Below are 21,594 nucleotides of genomic sequence, written 5' to 3' on the forward strand. Positions count from 1 at the left end.
AGGAATGTTTGGGATGGACAGGAATGTCTGGGATGGACAGGAATGTTTGGGATGGACAGGAATGTCTGGGACGGACAGGAATGTTTGGGATGGACAGGAATGTTTGGGATGGACAGGAATGTCTGGGACAGACAGGAATGTTTGGGACGGACAGGAATGTTTGGGATGGACAGGAATGTTTGGGACAGACAGGAATGTCTGGGATGGACAGGAATGTCTGGGATGGACAGGAATGTTTGGGATGGACAGGAATGTCTGGGACAGACAGGAATGTTTGGGACAGACAGGAATGTTTGGGACGGACAGGAATGTTTGGGATGGACAGGAATGTTTGGGACAGACAGGAATGTTTGGGACAGACAGGAATGTTTGGGACAGACAGGAATGTCTGGGATGGACAGGAATGTTTGGGACAGACAGGAATGTTTGGGATGGACAGGAATGTCTGGGATGGACAGGAATGTTTGGGATGGACAGGAATGTCTGGGATGGACAGGAATGTTTGGGATGGACAGGAATGTTTGGGATGGACAGGAATGTTTGGGATGGACAGGAATGTTTGGGACAGACAGGAATGTTTGGGACGGACAGGAATGTTTGGGACAGACAGGAATGTTTGGGACGGACAGGAATGTTTGGGATGGACAGGAATGTTTGGGACAGGAATGTTTGGGATGGACAGGAATGTTTGGGACAGGAATGTTTGGGATGGACAGGAATGTTTGGGATGGACAGGAATGTCTGGGATGGACAGGAATGTTTGGGATGGACAGGAATGTTTGGGACAGACAGGAATGTTTGGGACGGACAGGAATGTTTGGGATGGACAGGAATGTTTGGGACAGACAGGAATGTTTGGGATGGACAGGAATGTTTGGGACGGACAGGAATGTTTGGGATGGACAGGAATGTCTGGGATGGACAGGAATGTTTGGGATGGACAGGAATGTTTGGGACGGACAGGAATGTTTGGGACAGACAGGAATGTCTGGGATGGACAGGAATGTTTGGGACAGGAATGTTTGGGATGGACAGGAATGTTTGGGATGGACAGGAATGTTTGGGACAGACAGGAATGTCTGGGATGGACAGGAATGTTTGGGACAGACAGGAATGTTTGGGATGGACAGGAATGTTTGGGATGGACAGGAATGTCTGGGATGGACAGGAATGTTTGGGACAGGAATGTTTGGGACGGACAGGAATGTTTGGGATGGACAGGAATGTTTGGGACAGACAGGAATGTTTGGGATGGACAGGAATGTTTGGGATGGACAGGAATGTCTGGGATGGACAGGAATGTTTGGGACAGACAGGAATGTCTGGGATGGACAGGAATGTTTGGGATGGACAGGAATGTCTGGGATGGACAGGAATGTTTGGGATGGACAGGAATGTCTGGGATGGACAGGAATGTTTGGGACAGGAATGTTTGGGATGGACAGGAATGTCTGGGATGGACAGGAATGTCTGGGACAGACAGGAATGTTTGGGATGGACAGGAATGTTTGGGATGGACAGGAATGTCTGGGACAGACAGGAATGTTTGGGATGGACAGGAATGTTTGGGACAGACAGGAATGTTTGGGATGGACAGGAATGTTTGGGACAGACAGGAATGTTTGGGATGGACAGGAATGTTTGGGACAGACAGGAATGTCTGGGATGGACAGGAATGTTTGGGATGGACAGGAATGTTTGGGACGGACAGGAATGTTTGGGATGGACAGGAATGTTTGGGACAGACAGGAATGTTTGGGATGGACAGGAATGTTTGGGATGGACAGGAATGTCTGGGATGGACAGGAATGTTTGGGACGGACAGGAATGTTTGGGATGGACAGGAATGTCTGGGACAGACAGGAATGTTTGGGATGGACAGGAATGTTTGGGACGGACAGGAATGTTTGGGACAGACAGGAATGTTTGGGACAGGAATGTCTGGGATGGACAGGAATGTTTGGGATGGACAGGAATGTTTGGGACAGACAGGAATGTCTGGGATGGACAGGAATGTCTGGGATGGACAGGAATGTCTGGGATGGACAGGAATGTTTGGGACGGACAGGAATGTTTGGGACGGACAGGAATGTTTGGGATGGACAGGAATGTCTGGGATGGACAGGAATGTCTGGGATGGACAGGAATGTTTGGGACAGACAGGAATGTTTGGGATGGACAGGAATGTCTGGGATGGACAGGAATGTTTGGGATGGACAGGAATGTTTGGGACAGGAATGTTTGGGACGGACAGGAATGTTTGGGATGGACAGGAATGTTTGGGACAGGAATGTTTGGGACAGACAGGAATGTTTGGGATGGACAGGAATGTTTGGGATGGACAGGAATGTTTGGGATGGACAGGAATGTCTGGGATGGACAGGAATGTTTGGGATGGACAGGAATGTTTGGGACAGACAGGAATGTTTGGGACAGGAATGTTTGGGATGGACAGGAATGTTTGGGATGGACAGGAATGTTTGGGACAGACAGGAATGTTTGGGATGGACAGGAATGTTTGGGACAGACAGGAATGTTTGGGACAGACAGGAATGTTTGGGACAGGAATGTTTGGGATGGACAGGAATGTTTGGGACAGGAATGTTTGGGATGGACAGGAATGTTTGGGACAGACAGGAATGTTTGGGACGGACAGGAATGTTTGGGACAGGAATGTTTGGGATGGACAGGAATGTTTGGGACAGACAGGAATGTTTGGGACGGACAGGAATGTTTGGGATGGACAGGAATGTTTGGGATGGACAGGAATGTCTGGGACAGACAGGAATGTCTGGGATGGACAGGAATGTTTGGGATGGACAGGAATGTCTGGGACAGACAGGAATGTTTGGGATGGACAGGAATGTCTGGGACAGACAGGAATGTCTGGGATGGACAGGAATGTTTGGGATGGACAGGAATGTTTGGGACAGGAATGTTTGGGATGGACAGGAATGTTTGGGATGGACAGGAATGTTTGGGACAGACAGGAATGTCTGGGATGGACAGGAATGTTTGGGACAGGAATGTTTGGGATGGACAGGAATGTTTGGGACAGACAGGAATGTTTGGGATGGACAGGAATGTTTGGGATGGACAGGAATGTTTGGGACGGACAGGAATGTTTGGGATGGACAGGAATGTCTGGGATGGACAGGAATGTCTGGGACAGACAGGAATGTTTGGGACTGACAGGAATGTCTGGGATGGACAGGAATGTTTGGGATGGACAGGAATGTCTGGGATGGACAGGAATGTCTGGGATGGACAGGAATGTTTGGGACAGGAATGTTTGGGACGGACAGGAATGTTTGGGATGGACAGGAATGTTTGGGACGGACAGGAATGTTTGGGACGGACAGGAATGTTTGGGATGGACAGGAATGTTTGGGACAGACAGGAATGTCTGGGATGGACAGGAATGTTTGGGATGGACAGGAATGTCTGGGATGGACAGGAATGTTTGGGACAGACAGGAATGTTTGGGACAGACAGGAATGTCTGGGATGGACAGGAATGTTTGGGATGGACAGGAATGTTTGGGACAGGAATGTTTGGGACGGACAGGAATGTTTGGGACAGACAGGAATGTCTGGGATGGACAGGAATGTTTGGGATGGACAGGAATGTTTGGGACAGGAATGTTTGGGATGGACAGGAATGTTTGGGACAGGAATGTTTGGGACGGACAGGAATGTCTGGGATGGACAGGAATGTTTGGGATGGACAGGAATGTCTGGGACAGACAGGAATGTTTGGGATGGACAGGAATGTTTGGGATGGACAGGAATGTTTGGGATGGACAGGAATGTTTGGGACGGACAGGAATGTCTGGGACGGACAGGAATGTTTGGGATGGACAGGAATGTTTGGGACAGACAGGAATGTTTGGGACGGACAGGAATGTTTGGGACAGACAGGAATGTCTGGGATGGACAGGAATGTTTGGGACAGGAATGTTTGGGATGGACAGGAATGTCTGGGATGGACAGGAATGTTTGGGATGGACAGGAATGTCTGGGATGGACAGGAATGTTTGGGACAGACAGGAATGTCTGGGATGGACAGGAATGTTTGGGATGGACAGGAATGTCTGGGATGGACAGGAATGTTTGGGATGGACAGGAATGTTTGGGACGGACAGGAATGTTTGGGACAGACAGGAATGTCTGGGATGGACAGGAATGTTTGGGACAGGAATGTTTGGGATGGACAGGAATGTCTGGGATGGACAGGAATGTCTGGGATGGACAGGAATGTTTGGGATGGACAGGAATGTCTGGGATGGACAGGAATGTTTGGGACAGACAGGAATGTTTGGGATGGACAGGAATGTTTGGGATGGACAGGAATGTTTGGGACAGGAATGTTTGGGACGGACAGGAATGTTTGGGACAGACAGGAATGTTTGGGATGGACAGGAATGTTTGGGACAGGAATGTTTGGGATGGACAGGAATGTTTGGGATGGACAGGAATGTTTGGGACAGACAGGAATGTTTGGGATGGACAGGAATGTCTGGGATGGACAGGAATGTTTGGGACAGACAGGAATGTCTGGGATGGACAGGAATGTTTGGGACAGACAGGAATGTTTGGGATGGACAGGAATGTCTGGGACAGACAGGAATGTTTGGGATGGACAGGAATGTTTGGGACAGACAGGAATGTCTGGGATGGACAGGAATGTTTGGGACAGACAGGAATGTTTGGGATGGACAGGAATGTCTGGGATGGACAGGAATGTTTGGGATGGACAGGAATGTCTGGGATGGACAGGAATGTTTGGGATGGACAGGAATGTCTGGGACGGACAGGAATGTCTGGGATGGACAGGAATGTTTGGGATGGACAGGAATGTTTGGGACGGACAGGAATGTCTGGGATGGACAGGAATGTTTGGGATGGACAGGAATGTCTGGGATGGACAGGAATGTTTGGGACAGGAATGTTTGGGATGGACAGGAATGTCTGGGACGGACAGGAATGTTTGGGATGGACAGGAATGTTTGGGATGGACAGGAATGTCTGGGATGGACAGGAATGTTTGGGATGGACAGGAATGTCTGGGATGGACAGGAATGTTTGGGATGGACAGGAATGTTTGGGACAGACAGGAATGTTTGGGATGGACAGGAATGTTTGGGATGGACAGGAATGTTTGGGACAGACAGGAATGTCTGGGATGGACAGGAATGTTTGGGACAGACAGGAATGTCTGGGATGGACAGGAATGTTTGGGATGGACAGGAATGTTTGGGACAGACAGGAATGTCTGGGATGGACAGGAATGTCTGGGATGGACAGGAATGTTTGGGACGGACAGGAATGTTTGGGACAGACAGGAATGTTTGGGACAGGAATGTTTGGGATGGACAGGAATGTTTGGGATGGACAGGAATGTTTGGGACGGACAGGAATGTTTGGGATGGACAGGAATGTCTGGGATGGACAGGAATGTTTGGGACAGACAGGAATGTCTGGGATGGACAGGAATGTTTGGGACAGGAATGTTTAGGATGGACAGGAATGTTTGGGATGGACAGGAATGTCTGGGATGGACAGGAATGTTTGGGATGGACAGGAATGTTTGGGACAGACAGGAATGTTTGGGACGGACAGGAATGTCTGGGACAGACAGGAATGTCTGGGATGGACAGGAATGTCTGGGATGGACAGGAATGTTTGGGACAGGAATGTTTGGGATGGACAGGAATGTTTGGGACAGACAGGAATGTTTGGGACGGACAGGAATGTTTGGGATGGACAGGAATGTTTGGGATGGACAGGAATGTCTGGGATGGACAGGAATGTTTGGGACAGACAGGAATGTTTGGGACGGACAGGAATGTTTGGGATGGACAGGAATGTTTGGGATGGACAGGAATGTCTGGGATGGACAGGAATGTTTGGGATGGACAGGAATGTTTGGGACAGGAATGTTTGGGATGGACAGGAATGTTTGGGATGGACAGGAATGTTTGGGACAGACAGGAATGTTTGGGATGGACAGGAATGTTTGGGACAGACAGGAATGTTTGGGACAGACAGGAATGTCTGGGACAGACAGGAATGTTTGGGACAGGAATGTTTGGGATGGACAGGAATGTTTGGGACAGACAGGAATGTTTGGGATGGACAGGAATGTTTGGGATGGACAGGAATGTCTGGGATGGACAGGAATGTTTGGGACAGACAGGAATGTTTGGGATGGACAGGAATGTTTGGGATGGACAGGAATGTTTGGGATGGACAGGAATGTCTGGGATGGACAGGAATGTTTGGGATGGACAGGAATGTTTGGGACAGACAGGAATGTTTGGGATGGACAGGAATGTTTGGGACGGACAGGAATGTTTGGGACAGGAATGTTTGGGATGGACAGGAATGTCTGGGACAGACAGGAATGTTTGGGATGGACAGGAATGTTTGGGACAGGAATGTTTGGGACAGACAGGAATGTTTGGGACAGACAGGAATGTCTGGGATGGACAGGAATGTTTGGGAAGGACAGGAATGTTTGGGACAGACAGGAATGTTTGGGATGGACAGGAATGTTTGGGAAGGACAGGAATGTTTGGGATGATCCCAGCTCAAGGTTGGAATTCCAGGACAGCACGGGTGGGAATCCCAATCCCAAATATCCCAACCCCAATTCTAATAAAACCCCCCTCACATAATCCTGATTGCAATCCCATCCCAAATATCCCAAATATCCCCAAATTCCCGTTGGGATACTGGAGTCCCCCATTCCCAAACACCCCCAAATTCCCAGTGGGATACTCGAGTCTCCCATTCCCCAATATCCCAAGAATGCCATAAATCCCCAAATTCCCATTGGGATACCACAGTCCCTCATCCCCAAAACCCCCAAATTTCCCAAATCCCAAAATTCCCGTTGGGATACCACAGTCCCTCATCCCCAAATATCCCCCAAATCCCCAAATCCCTTTGGGATACCAGACTTTCCCATTTCTAAAAATCCCAAAAATCCTAAAATTCCCATTGGGATACCAGAGCCTCCCCATTCCCAAATCCCAAAATTCCCATTGGGATACCAGAGTGCCTCATCCCCAAATATCCCAAAAATCACCAAATTCCTTTGGGATACCAAAGTTTCCCATTTCTAAAAATCCCAAATATCCCAAAATTCCCTTTGGGATACTGGAGTCCCCCATTCGTAAATAGCCAAAATTCCCATTGGGATTGCAGAGTCCCCCATTCCCAAATATCCCAAAAACCCCCAAATTCCTTTGGGATACCACAGTCCCCCATTTATTAAAATCCCAAAAATCCCAAAATTCCCATTGGGATACCACAGTCCCTCATCCCCAAATATCCCAAAACCCCCAAATTCCTTTGGGATACCAGAGCCCCCCATTCCCAAATCCCAAAATTCCCGTTGGGATACCGGAGTCCCTCATCCCCAAATATCCCAAAAGTCACCAAATTCCTTTGGGATACCAGAGTTTCCCATTTCTAAAAATCCCAAAAATCCTAAAATTCCCATTGGGATACCAGAGTCCCCCCATTCCCAAATCCCAAAATTCCCATTGGGATACCGGAGTCCCCCATTCCCAAATCCCAAAATTCCCATTGGGATACCAGAGTCCCTCATCCCCAAATATCCCCAAAATCACCAAATTCCTTTGGGATACCAGAGTTTCCCATTTCTAAAAATCCCAAATATCCCAAAATTCCCTTTGGGATACTGGAGCCCCCCATTCCCAAAAATCCCATGGGATCCCCAAATCCCCAAAATTCCCATTGGGATACCAGAGTCCCCCATTCCCAAAAACCCCAAATATTCCAAAATTCCCCAAATTCCCGTGGGATACCGGAGTCCCCTGTGCCGGGCTCGGTCTCCGTCGGTTTCTGCTGCTCCTGGTTCGAGAGGAGATCCTGGATCTGTCGGAATTCCGGGAATGATTTCCACTCATTCCCAGGTTTTTGGGGTTTTAAAGGGATCCCAAACTCAGCCCCTGCTCATCCCAAACGTTCCCAGGAACGATCCCGGAGAGGAAAATCCCGGGAATGGGGAGGGGCTGGGACAGCGGGGAACGATCCTGGACAGGAGCCCGGCCCTGATCCCAATCCCAATCCCGGTCCTGATCCCAGTCCTGATCCCGATCCTAAACCCGGCCCTGATCCCAATCCCATTCCCGGTCCTGATCCCAATCCCAGTCCTGATCCCAATCCCAATCCCGATCCCAATCCTGGCCCTGATCCCAGTCCTGATCCTGATGCCAGCCCTGATCCCAATCCCAGTCCTGATCCCAGACCCAATCCCGATCCTAATCCTGGCCTTGATCCCAATCCCAATCCTGATCCCATCCCGATCCCAATCCCAATCCTGATCCCATCCCGATCCCAATCCCAGCCCTAATCCCGATCTAAACTCCAATCCCAGCTCCAATCCCGATCCCAATCCCGATCCCAATGCCACTCCAAATCCCAATCCCAGCCCCGATCCCGATCCCAATCCTGGCCCTGATCCCAATCCCAATCCCAGTCCTGATCCCGATCCCAATCCCAGTCCTAATCCTGGTCCTGATCCCAATCCCAATCCCAGTCCTGATCCCAATCCCAATCCCGGTCCTGATCCCAATCCTGATCCCGATCCCAATCCTGGCCCTGATCCTAATCCCAATCCCAGTCCTGATCCCAGTCCTGATCCCGGTCCTAATCCTGGCCTTGATCCCAATCCCAATCCCAGTCCTGATCCCAATCCTGATCCCGGTCCTGATCCCAGCCCTGGTCCTGATCCCAATCCCAGCCCTGATCCCAATTCCAGCCCTAATCCCGATCTAAACTCCAATCCCGATCCCAATGCCACTCCAAATCCCAATCCCAGCCCCAGCCCTGATCCCATCCTGATCCCAGCCCCAATCCCAATCCCCGTCCTGATCCCATCCCGATTCCAATTCCAGCCCTAATCCTGATCCCAATCCCAATCCCAATCCTGATCCTGATCCCAATCCCAATCCCAGCCCTAACCCTAATCCCAATCCCAGCCCCAATCCCAATCCCGGCCCTGTTTCCAATCCCTCCCCTGATCCCATCTCTGATCCCAGTCCTGTTCCTGATCCCATCCCCATCTCCCATCCCAATCCTATCCCTGATCCTGATCCCAGCCTTGATCCTGATCCCGGCCCCAGTCTCAGCCTGGATCTGAATCCCAATCCCAGCCCTAATCCCAATCCCAGCCCTGATCCCAATCCCAGCCCTGATCCCAATCCCAATCCTGGTCCTAATCCCAATCCTGATCCCGATGCCAGCCCTGATCCCAACCCCAGTCCTGATCCCATCCCGATCCCAGTTCCAGCCCTAATCCCGATCTCAACTCCAATCCCAGCTCCAATCCCGATCCCAATCTCAATCCCAGCCCTGATCCCATCCCAATCCCGATCCTGATCACAATCCCATTCCGGATCCTGATCCCAGCCCCAGTCCCAATCCCAGCCCTGATCCCAATCCTGATTCCAATCCCAGCCCCAATTCCTAATCCCAATCCCAATCCTGATCCCAATGCCAGTCCCAATCTCAATCTCAGCCCTGATCCTCATCCCAATCCCAATCCTGATCCCGATCCCGATCCCAATTCCAGCCCCAATTCCAATCCTGATCCCGATCCCAATCCTAATCCTGATCCCAGCCCCAATCCCAATCCCAGCTCTGATCCTGATCGCAATCCTGATCCCAATCCCAGCCCTCACCCTAATCCCAATCTCCCATCCCAATCCTATCCCTGATCCTGATCCCAGCCTTGATCCTGATCCCAGCCCCAGTCTCAGCCTGGATCTGAATCCCAATCCCAGCCCTAATCCCAATCCCAGCCCTGATCCCAATCCTAATCCCAGCCCTGATCCCAATCCCAGTCCCAATTCCAGCCCTGATCCCAATCCTAATCCCAGTTCTGATCCCAATCCCAGCCTCGATTTCAATCCCAATCCCAATCTCAGCCCTGATCCTGATCCTGATCCCAACCCCAGCCCTGATCCCAATCCCAAATCCTGATCCCAACCCCAGCCCTGATCCCAATCCCAGCCCTGATCCCAATCCTGGCCCTGACTGAAATCCCAGCCCAAGCCCTGATCCCAATCCCAAATCCTGATCTCGATCTCGATCTCAATCCCAACTCTGGTCTGGATCCCAATCCCAGCCCTGATCCCAATCCCAATCCCAATCCCAATCTGATCCCAATCCCAGCTCTGATCCTGATTCCAGCCCCAATCCCGATCCCAATCCCAATCCAAATCCCAATCCCAACTCTGATCCCAATTCCAATCCCAATCCAAGCCCTGATCCCGATCCCGACCCCAATTCCGATCCCAATCCCAATCCAAGCCCTTATCCCAATAATAATCCCGATCCCAATCCCATCCCCATCCCCAATCCCAGCCCTAATCCCAATCCCATCTCCCATCTCATCCCCAATCCCAATCCCGGGATTTTCCCCAGGAATTCCGGGGCTGTAGGGGCGGAAATGGGAATCCCAGGGGCTGGAAAATTTGGGATTTGCCCTTTTTGGGGTGGTGGTGGTGGTGGCTGACAATTCCCAGCATTCCCAGCATTCCCAGAATTCCCGGAATTCCCGGGATTCCCGGGCTCACGCTGGCCAGGCTGCTGTCCAGGTCGGGCAGGGTCACGTCCGGCACCGCCACCGAGGGGCTGAAGAGCTGCCGGGAAAAGCGGGAATGAAACCGGGAACGGAACCCGGAATTCCGGGAAAATCCCGGGCCCTGAATGGGAACGGTGAAATTCCCAGGAAAATCCCGGCCCCAGAATGGGAATTCCTGGGAAAAACCTGACCAGGGAATGGATCCTGGAACATTCCCAATGGGAATTCCTGGGAAAATCCCATCCTGAGCCAGGGAATTCGGGAATTCCCAGGAAAATCCCGGCCCCAGAATGGGAATTCCAGAATTCCCAGGAAAATCCCGACCCCAGAATTGGGAATTCCTGGGAAAATCTGTCCTGAGCCAGGGAATGCTGGAATTCCCAGGAAAAATCTGTTCCAAGACAGGGAATTCCTGGGAAAATCCCACCCTGAGAATGGGAATTCCAGAATTCCATGGAAAATCCCACCCCCAGACTGGGAATTCCCAGGAAAAACCTGACCAGGGAATGGATTCTGGAACATTCCCAGTGGGAATTCCCAGGAAAACCCACCCTGAGCCAGGGAATGCTGGAATTCCAGGGAAAAATCTGTTCCAAGACAGGGAATTCCCAGGGAAATCCTGCCCTGGGAATGGGAATTCCCGGGAAAAACCTGACCAGGGAATGGATCCTGGAACATTCCCAGTAGGAATTCCTGGGAAAAACCCACCCTGAGCCAGGGAATTCCAGAATTCCAGGGAAAAATCTGTTCCAAGACAGGGAATTCCGGAATTCCCGGGAAAACCCCACCCCCAGAACGGGAATTCCTGGGAAAATCCTGTCCTGAGAATGGGAATTCCAAAATTCCTGGGAAAATCTGTCCTGAGGCAGGGAATGCTGGAATTCCCAGGAAAAATCTGTTCCAAGACAGGGAATTCCTGGGAAAATCCCACCCTGAGAACGGGAATTCCAGAATTCCATGGAAAATCCCGGCCCCAGAATGGGAATTCCTGGGAAAATCTGTCCTGAGCCAGGGAATTCCCGGGAAAAACCCAACCAGGGAATGGATCCTGGAACATTCCCAATGGGAATTCCTGGGAAAATTCCACCCTGAGCCAGGGAATGCTGGAATTCCCAGGAAAATCCCGGCCCCAGAATGGGAATTCCAGAATTCCCAGGAAAATCCCGACCCCAGATTGGGAATTCCTGGGAAAATCTGTCCTGAGCCAGGGAATGCTGGAATTCCCAGGAAAATCCCACCCTGAGAACGGGAATTCCAGAATTCTCAGGAAAATCCTGCCCTAAGAATGGGAATTCCCAGGAAAATCTGTCCTGAGCCAGGAAATTCCCGGGGAAAAACCCAAGCAGGGAATGGATCCTGGAACATTCCCAATGGGAATTCCTGTGAGAATCCCGCCCTGAGCCAGGGAATGCTGGAATTCCCAGGAAAATCCCGTCCTGAGCCAGGGAATTCCTGGGAAAATTCTGTGCCCAGACAGGGAATTCCAGAATTCCTGGGAAAATCCTGGCCCCAGAATGGGAATGGTGGAATTCCGGGAAAATCCCGGGCCCTGGGAATGGGAATTCCAAAATTACTGGGGAAAATCCCGGCCCCAGAATGGGAATTCCTGGGAAAATCTGTCCTGAGCCAGGGAATTCCAAAATTCCAGGGACAATCCCACCCCCAGACTGGGAATTCCCAGGAAAATCCTGCCCTGGGAATGGATCCTGGAACATTCCCAGTGGGAATTCCTGGGAAAATCCTGTCCTGAGCCAGGGAATTCCCGGGAAAAATCCTGTACCCAGACAGGGAATTCCAAAATTCCTGGGAAAATCCTGGCCCCAGAATGGGAACGCTGGAATTCCCGGGAAAATCTGTGCCAAGACAGGGAATTCCCAGGAAAATCCTGCCCTGGGAATGGGAATTTCCAGGAAAAATCTGTCCTGAGAACGGGAATTCCAGAATTCCTGGGAAAATCCCGACCCCAGAATGGGAATGGTGGAATTCCCAGGAAAATCCTGGTCCCAGAATGGGAATTCCAAAATTCCTGGGAAAATCCCGGCCCCAGAATGGGAATTCCTGGGAAGATCCGTCCTGAGCCAGGGAATGCTGGAATTCCCAGGAAAATCCTGCCCTGAGAATGGGAATTCCAGAATTCCTGGGAAAATCCCGGCCCCAGCCTGGGAATTCCCGGGATTCCAGCCCATTCCCGGTTTCCCAGCCCATTCCCAGTGGGAATTCCCCATTTCCTGACCCCATTCCTATCAGGAAGAGCCCCCAGGGCTCCATTCCCGAAATTCCAGCCCCGTTTTCCAGAGGTTCCCGGGGATTTCGGGATTGGGGCGGGCGCAGCTGCCTGGGGGCGGCTTTGGCAATTCCCAGCTGGAATTCCCGGATTTTTTCTGGGAATTTTGGGGATTTTGGGGAATTTTGGGAGCAGGCTCACATCGAGCAGGGATGGGTTTGTCCTGGGAATTCCCACTGGGAATGGGGGCTGGAATCCTGGGAATTCCCACTGGGAACAGGGGCTGGAATCCCAGGAATTCCTTGATTTGGGAATTCCCACTTGGAACGGGATGAGATCCTGGGAATTCTCACTGGGAATGGGGGCTGGAATCTGGGAATTCCCACTGGGAATGGGATGAGATCCCGGGAATTCCCACTGGGGATGGGGCCGGGATTCTGGGAATTCCCTTATTTGGGAATTCCCACTGGGAATGGGGCTGGAATCTGGGAATTCCCACTGGTCTCTGTGGATTTGGGGCATTGGGGATTTTGGGAATTCCCAGCTGGAATTCCGGGATTTTTTCCTGGGAATTTTTGGCAATTCTGGGGTCAGGCTCACATGGAGCAGGGATGGGTTTGTCCTGGGAATTCCCACTGGGAATGGGGCTGGAATCTGGGAATTCCCAGTGGGAATGGGGCCTGGAATCCTGGGAATTCCCATTGGGCATTGGGGATTTTGGGAATTGGGGACTTTGAGCATTCCCAGTTGGAATTTTTGGGAATTCTGGGGTTTTTTTCCTGGGAATTTTGGGAATTTTTGGGAATTTCAGGGGGGGTCAGGCTCACATGGAGCAGGGACGGATTTATCCAGGAATTCCCACTGGGAACAGGATCAGATCCTGGGAATTCCCACTGGGAATGGGGGCTGGAATCTGGGAATTCCCAGTGGGAATGGGGCCTGGAATCCTGGGAATTCCCATTGGGCATTGGGGATTTTGGGAATTGGGGACTTTGAGCATTCCCAGTTGGAATTTTTGGGAATTCTGGGGTTTTTTTCCTGGGAATTTTGGGAATTTTTGGGAATTTCAGGGGGGGTCAGGCTCACATCGAGCAGGGACGGATTTATCCCGGGAATTCCCAGTGGGAATGGACCTGGAATCCTGGGAATTCCCATTGGGCACTGGGGATTTTGGGATTTCCCAGCTGGAATTCCGGGATTTTTCCCTGGGAATTTTGGGGATTTTTGGGAATTTTGGGAGCAGGCGCACATGGAGCAGGGTGGGTTTGTCCTGGGAATTCCCATTGGGAATGGGCCTGGAATCTGGGAATTCCCACTGGGAATGGGATGGAATTCTGGGAATTCCCACTGGGCATTGGGGATTTTGGGGATATTTTTGGGGATATTTTGGGGACATTTTGGGGATTTTGGGGGATATTTTTGGGGATATTTGGGGATATTTTGGGGATTTTTTGGGGATATTTTTGGGGATATTTTTGGGATATTTTGGGGATATTTTTGGGGATATTTTTGGGATATTTTGGGGATATTTTGGGGGATATTTTGGGGATATTTTGGGGGATATTTTGGGGATATTTTTGGGGATATTTTGGGGATATTTTGGGGAATATTTTTGGGGATATTTTGGGGACATTTTGGGGATATTTTGGGGATATTTTTGGGGACATTTTGGGGATATTTTTGGGATGTTTTGGGGATACTTTGGGGATATTTTTGGGGATATTTTGGGATATTTTGGGAGCCTCACGTCGAGCAGGGCGCTGGAGATTTTGGGGATATTTTTGTGGATATTTTGGGTTTTTTTTGGGGATATTTTGGGGATTTTTTGGGGATATTTTTGGGGATATTTTGGGGATTTTGGGATACTTTTGGGGCCCTCACGTCGAGCAGGGCGCTGGGAATTTTTGATATTTTGGGGATATTTTGGGAATATTTTGGGGAATATTTTGGGGATATTTTGGGGATATTTTGGGGATCTTCACCTCGAGCTGGGGATTTTGGGGATATTTTGGGATATTTTGGGAATATTTTGGGGATATTTTGGGGACATTTTTGGGGACATTTTGGGGATATTTTTTTGGATATTTTGGGAATATTTTGGGGATGTTTTGGGGATTTTTTGGGAGCTCTCACGTCGAGCAGGGCGCTGAGGATTTTGGGGATATTTTGGGGATATTTTGGGGATATTTTGGGGACATTTTTGGGGATATTTTGGGATATTTTGGGGACATTTTGGGGATATTTTTTGGGATATTTTTGGGATATTTTTGGGATATTTTGGGGATATTTTTGGGATGTTTTGGGGATATTTTGGGGATTTTTGGGGACATTTTGGGGATATTTTGGGGATATTTTTGGGGACATTTTGGGGATATTTTTGGGATATTTTGGGGATACTTTGGGGATATTTTGGGATATTTTGGGAGCCTCACGTCGAGCAGGGCGCTGGAGATTTTAAGGATATTTTTGTGGATATTTTGGGGTTTTTTTGGGGATATTTTGGGGATATTTTTTGGGATATTTTGGGGATTTTGGGGATATTTTTGGGAGCTCTCACGTCGAGCAGGGCGCTGAGGATTTTGGGGATATTTTGGGGATAATTTTGGGGATATTTTGGGGATATTTTGGGCCCCTCCTCTTGAGCAGGGTACTGGGGATGTTGGGGATATTTTGGGGATATTTTGGGGATATTTGGGGGGATATTTTGGGGATATTTTGGGGATATTTTGGGATATTTTGCGGATATTTTAGGGATATTTTGTGGATATTTTAGGGATATTTTGGGAATATTTTGGGGCTCTCACGTCGAGCAGGGCGCTGGAGATTTTGGGGATTTTTTGGGGACTTTTTGGGGACATTTTGGGGACATTTTGGGGATTTTTGGGGACCCTCACGTCGAGCAGGGCGCTGGGGATTTTGAGGATATTTTTGGGATATTTTGGGGACATTTTGGGGATATTTTAGGGATATTTTGGGAGCCTCACGTCGAGCAGGGCGCTGGGGATGTTGCGGATATTTTGGGGATATTTTGGGGATATTTTGGGATATTTTTGGGGATATTTTTGGGATATTTTGGGGACATTTTGGGGATATTTTGGGGATTTTTGGGGACCCTCACATCGAGCAGGGCGCTGGGGATTTTTTGGGGATATTTTGGGGATATTTTGGGATATTTTGGGGACATTTTGGGATATTTTGGGGATATTTTTGGGATATTTTGGGGATATTTTGGGATATTTTGGGGACATTTTAGGGATATTTTGGGAATATTTTGGGAGCCTCACGTCGAGCAGGGCACTGGGGATGTTGGGGATATTTTGGGGATACTTTGGGGATATTTTGGGGATATTTTGTGGATATTTTGGGGATTTTTTGCGGATATTTTGGGGATATTTTTGGGGATATTTTGGGATATTTTGGGGATATTTTGGGGATATTTTTGGGAGCTCTCACGTCGAGCAAGGCGCTGAGGATTTTGGGGATATTTTGGGGATATTTTGGGGATCATTTTGGGGATAATTTTGGGGATATTTTGGGACCCTCCCGTTGAGCAGGGTACTGGGGATGTTGGGGAGATTTTGGGGATATTTTGGGGATATTTTTGGGGATATTTTTGGGGATATTTTGGGATATTTTAGGGATATTTTTGGGGACATTTTGGGGATTTTGGGCATCCTCAGGTCAAGCAGGGCACTGGGGATTTTTGGGAATTTTTGGGGATATTTTAGGGATATTTTGGGGATATTTTAGGGATATTTTTGGGGATATTTTGGGGACATTTTGGGGATATTTTAGGGATATTTTGGGACCCTCACGTCGAGCAGGGCGCTGTCCATGCTGAAGCCGTGGGTGCTGAGCAGCGCCTGCAGATTGTCCAGGCTGGAGTCGATCGTGTCCAGGTGCTCGTTCAGCTCCGACCTGACAACAACAACAGCAACAACAACAGCCGGAATGAGAACAGTGGGAATGAACAGCAACAGCGGGAATGAGAAACAACAACGGGAATGAACAGCGGGAATGATCAACAATGGCGGGAATGAACAGCGGGAATGACAAAAACAGCGGGAATGAGAAACAACAGTGGGAATGAACAGCAACAGCCGGAATGACCAGCGGGAATGATGAACAACGGGGGGAACGAGAAACAACAGCCAGAATGACCAGCGGGAATGAGAAACAACGGCGGGAATGAACAGTGGGAATGAACAACAACAACAACAACAGCCGCAATGACAAACAACAGCGGGAATGACAAACAACAGCCGGAATGAACAGCGGGAATGAGAAACAACGGCCGGAATGAGAAACAACGGCCAGAATGAACAGCGGGAATGAGAAACAACAACAGCGGGAATGAACAGCGGGAATGAGAAAAAACAGCCGGAATGAGAACAGCAGGAATGAGAAACAACAGCGGGAATGAACAACAACAGCGGGAATGAACAGCGGGAATGACAAACAACAGCCGGAATGAACAACAACAGCGGGAATGAACAGTGGGAATGATCAACAACGGCGGGAATGAACAGCGGGAATGAGAACAGCGGGAATGAGAACAGCGGGAATGAGAACCAACAGCAGGAATGATGAAAACAGCGGGAATGAGAAACGACAGCGGGAATGATCAGTGGGAATGATCAACAACGGGGGGAACGAGAAACAACAGCCGGAATGAACAGCGGGAATGAACAGCGGGAATGATCAAACAACAGCCGGAATGACAGTGGGAATGAGAAACAACAGCCGGAATGAACAACAACAGCCGGAATGACGAAAACAGTGGGAATGAACAGCGGGAATGATCAACAACGGCGGGAATGACCAGTGGGAATGACAAACAACAGCCGGCATGATCAACAGCAATCCAGGACTGAGAAACCAGGAATGGAAGCAGGAAACGGGGACTGGGAACGGGATTGGGATACGGGGAATGGGAAACTGGGAATGGGAATTTTGGGAATCCAGGATTGAGAAACCGGGAATGGAAGCGGGAAACTGGGATTGGAAACCAGGAATGGGATCAGAAACTGGGATTGGGAAACCGGGAATGGAAGCAGGAAATGGGAATTGGGAAACTGGGAATGGGATCGGAAACTGGGATTGGGAAACCGGGATCAGGACCAGGAAATGGGGATTGGGAAACTGGGATTGGGAATTCTGGAAAACTGGGATTGGGATTGGGGTCAGGACACCGGGAACGGGAATTCCGCCCTGCTCCCTCTTTTCTCCTGCTGGGAATTCCCAGAATTCCATCCTGATCCTACTTCTCCTGAGCTGGGAATTCCGGGAATTCTGCCCCGCTCCCGCTTTTCCCAAGCCAGGAATTCTGGGAAATTTTGGGAATTCTGTGAATTCCACCCCTCTCCCACTTTCCCTGAGCTGGAAATTCCAGGAATTCTGGGAATTCCAGGAATTCTGCCCCTCTCCCTGCTTTTTCCCAAGCTGGAAATTCCTGAAATTCTGGGAATTCCTCCCCGTTCCCGCTTTTCCTGAGCTGGGAACGTCGGGAATGGTGGAAACGGTGGGAATGGTGGGAATGCCAGGAATGTTGTTGGGAATGTGGGGAATGTTGGGAATGGTGGTAACATTGGGAATGTGGGGAACCTTTGGGATGTTGGGAATGTTGGGAATGGTGGGAATGCTGGGAACGTTGGGAACATTTGAGATGTTGGGAATGCTGGGCATGGTGGGAAACGTTAGGACTGTGAGGAATGTCGGGAACGTCGGGAATGTCGGGAATGTTGTTGGGAATGCCGGGAATGTCGTCGGGAATGCCGGGAATGGTGTCGGGAATGTCGAGAATGATGGGAATGCCGGGAATGTTGGGGACGTTGGGAACAGTGGAAACGTTGGGAACGTCGGGAATGCTGGGAATGTTGTTGGGAATGTGGGGAATGTTGGAAATGGTGGGAACGTTGGGAATGTTTGGAATGGTGGGAATGCTGGGAACGCTGGGAATGCTGGGAACGTTTGGGATGTTGGGAATGCTGGGAACGTTTGGGATGTTGGGAATGTTGGGAATGTCGGGAATGTTGGGAATGTTTGGAATGCTGGGAATGTTGGGAACGTTGGGAATGTGGGGAATGTTTGGAATGCTGGGAATGTTGGGAACGTTGGGAATGTGGGGAACACTGGGAATGCTGGGAATGTTGGGAATGGTGGAAACGTTGGGAATGTCGTCGGGAATGTTTGGAATGCTGGGAATGTTGGGAACGGTGGAAATATTGGGAATGTTGGGAATGCTGGGAATGTTGGGAACGGTGGGAATGCCGGGAATATTGTTGGGAATGCTGGGAATGTTTGGGATGTTGGGAATGCTGGGAATGGTGGAAACGTTGGGAATGTGGGGAATGTTGGGAACGCTGGGAACGCTGGGAATGTTGGGAACGTTTGAGATGGTGGGAATGGTGGGAATGGTGGGAATCGTTAGGACTGTGGGGAATGTCGGGAATGTTGTTGGGAATGCCGGGAATGTCGTTGGGAATGTCAGGAATGGTGTCGGGAATGTCGAGAATGATGGGAATGCCGGGGACGTTGGGGACGTTGGGAACGGTGGAAACGTTGGGAACGTCGGGAATGCTGGGAATGTTGTTGGGAATGTGGGGAATGTTGGAAATGCTGGGAATGTTGGGAACGTTGGGAATGCTGGGAATGGTGGGAAACGTTAGGACTGTGGGGAACGTCGGGAATGTTGGGAACGTTGGGAATGTTTGGAATGGCGGGAATGTTGGGAACGTTGGGAATGTTGGGAATGTTGTCGGGAATGTTGGGAACGCTGGGAATGTTGGGAACGTTGGGAATGTTGGGAATGGTGGAAATGCTGGGAACGTTTGAGATGTTGGGAATGCTGGGCATGGTGGGAAACGTTAGGACTGTGAGGAATGTCGGGAACGTCGGGAATGTCGGGAATGTTGTTGGGAATGCCGGGAATGTCGTCGGGAATGCCGGGAATGGTGTCGGGAATGTCGAGAATGATGGGAATGCCGGGAATGTTGGGGACGTTGGGAACAGTGGAAACGTTGGGAACGTCGGGAATGCTGGGAATGTTGTTGGGAATGTGGGGAATGTTGGAAATGGTGGGAACGTTGGGAATGTTTGGAATGGTGGGAATGCTGGGAACGTGGGGGATGTTGGGAATGCTGGGAACGTTTGGGATGTTGGGAATGTTGGGAATGTGGGGAATGCTGGGAATGTTGGGAATGTGGGGAATGTTGGGAATGTTTGGAATGCTGGGAATGTTGGGAACGTTGGGAATGTGGGGAATGTTTGGAATGCTGGGAATGTTGGAAATGGTGGGAATGTTGGGAACGTTGGGAACATTTGAGATATTGGGAATGCTGGGAATGGTGGGAAACGTTAGGACTGTGGGGAATGTCGGGAACGTCGGGAATGCTGGGAATGTCGTCGGGAATGCCAGGAATGTCGTCGGGAACGTGGGGAATGTTGTCGGGAATGTCGAGAATGATGGGAATGCCGGGAATGTTGGGGACTTTGGGAATGTTGGGAACGGTGGAAACGTTGGGAACGTCGGGAATGCTGGGAATGTTGTCAGGAATGTCGGGAATGTTGGGAATGTTTGGGATGTTGGGAACGTTGGGAATGTTTGGAATGCCGGGAATGTTTTTGGGAACGCCGGGGCTCACTTGTCGAGGCAGGCCACGCTCAGGCACTTTTCCTGGCCCTGGGGATTGCCGGGAGCGGCTCCGGAGTCGTTTTCCCGCAGGATGGAGTCGATGAAGGTGGACGGGGACAGGGGGGTCTCGGAATTCCCGGAATTCCCAGAATTCCCGGCGCTCTTGGGCTCCTCCACCTGCGGGCTCCGGGTGGGGCTGGGAGGCTCCTCCTTGATCCGGATCCCCGGGCTGCTCCTGGATGGGGAGAGGAATAATAATGGGAATAATAATGGGAATAATAATGGGGAATAATGGGAAAATATTGGGAAAAATAATGGGAAAATATTGGAAAGTAATGGGGAAATAATGGGAAAAATAACGGGAAAATAATGGGGGAATAATGGGAATAATAATGGGAATAATAATGGGGGAATAATAATGGGGGAATAATAATGGGGGAAATAATATAGGGGGAATAATGGGGGAAATAATGGGGGAATAATGGGGGAATAATAATGGGGGAAAAATAATGGGAGAAATGATGGGGGAATAATGGGGGAATAATGAGGAAATAATGGGGGAATAATGGGAAAATAATGGGAAAACAATGGGAAAATAATGGGGAAATAATGGGGGAATGATGGGGGAATGATGGGGGAAATAATGGGGGAAATAATGGGGGAATAATGGGAAAATAATGGGGAAATAATGGGGGAATGATGGGGAAATGATGGGGGAATGATGGGGGAAATAATGGGGGAAATAATGGGGGAATAATAATGGGGAAATAACAATGGGGGAATAATAATGGGGGAATAATGGGAATAATAATGGGGGAATAATGGGAATAATAATGGGGAATAATAATGGGGAAATAATGGGGAAAATAATGGGGAATAATGGGGAAATAATGGGAAAATAATGGGGGAATGATGGGGGAAATAATGGGGGAAATAATGGGGGAAATAATGGGGGAATAAGGGGAAAATAATGGAGGAATAATGGGGAAATAATGGGAAAATAATGGGAAAATAATGGAGGAATAATGGGGAAATAATGGGGAAATAATAATGGGGGAATAATAACAGGGGAATAATAACGGGGGAAACAATAATGGGGAAATAATGGGGAAAATAA

The 21,594-nt window shown here is 49.7% G+C and overlaps 1 protein-coding gene across 1 annotated transcript in view; it reads right to left on the minus strand.

Annotated features, from left to right (window-relative positions):
* The window catches only part of HSF1 (heat shock transcription factor 1), a gene marked incomplete at its 5' end in the record, with an annotated part of 92,781 nt that overhangs the window by 3,702 nt on the left and 67,485 nt on the right, over positions 1 to 21,594 (minus strand). Inside the window, 4 exons of the mRNA XM_071420708.1 lie at positions 7,838 to 7,907; positions 10,613 to 10,678; positions 16,660 to 16,762; positions 20,488 to 20,712. Coding sequence (XP_071276809.1) covers positions 7,838 to 7,907; positions 10,613 to 10,678; positions 16,660 to 16,762; positions 20,488 to 20,712 — 464 coding nt within the window. The remainder of the gene's footprint in view (positions 1 to 7,837; positions 7,908 to 10,612; positions 10,679 to 16,659; positions 16,763 to 20,487; positions 20,713 to 21,594) is intronic.

Source organism: Agelaius tricolor, unplaced genomic scaffold (assembly GCF_023055355.1).
Source record: "Agelaius tricolor isolate 1412-34295 unplaced genomic scaffold, bAgeTri1.0.p SCAF_157, whole genome shotgun sequence".
NCBI classification, from domain to species: domain Eukaryota; kingdom Metazoa; phylum Chordata; class Aves; order Passeriformes; family Icteridae; genus Agelaius; species Agelaius tricolor.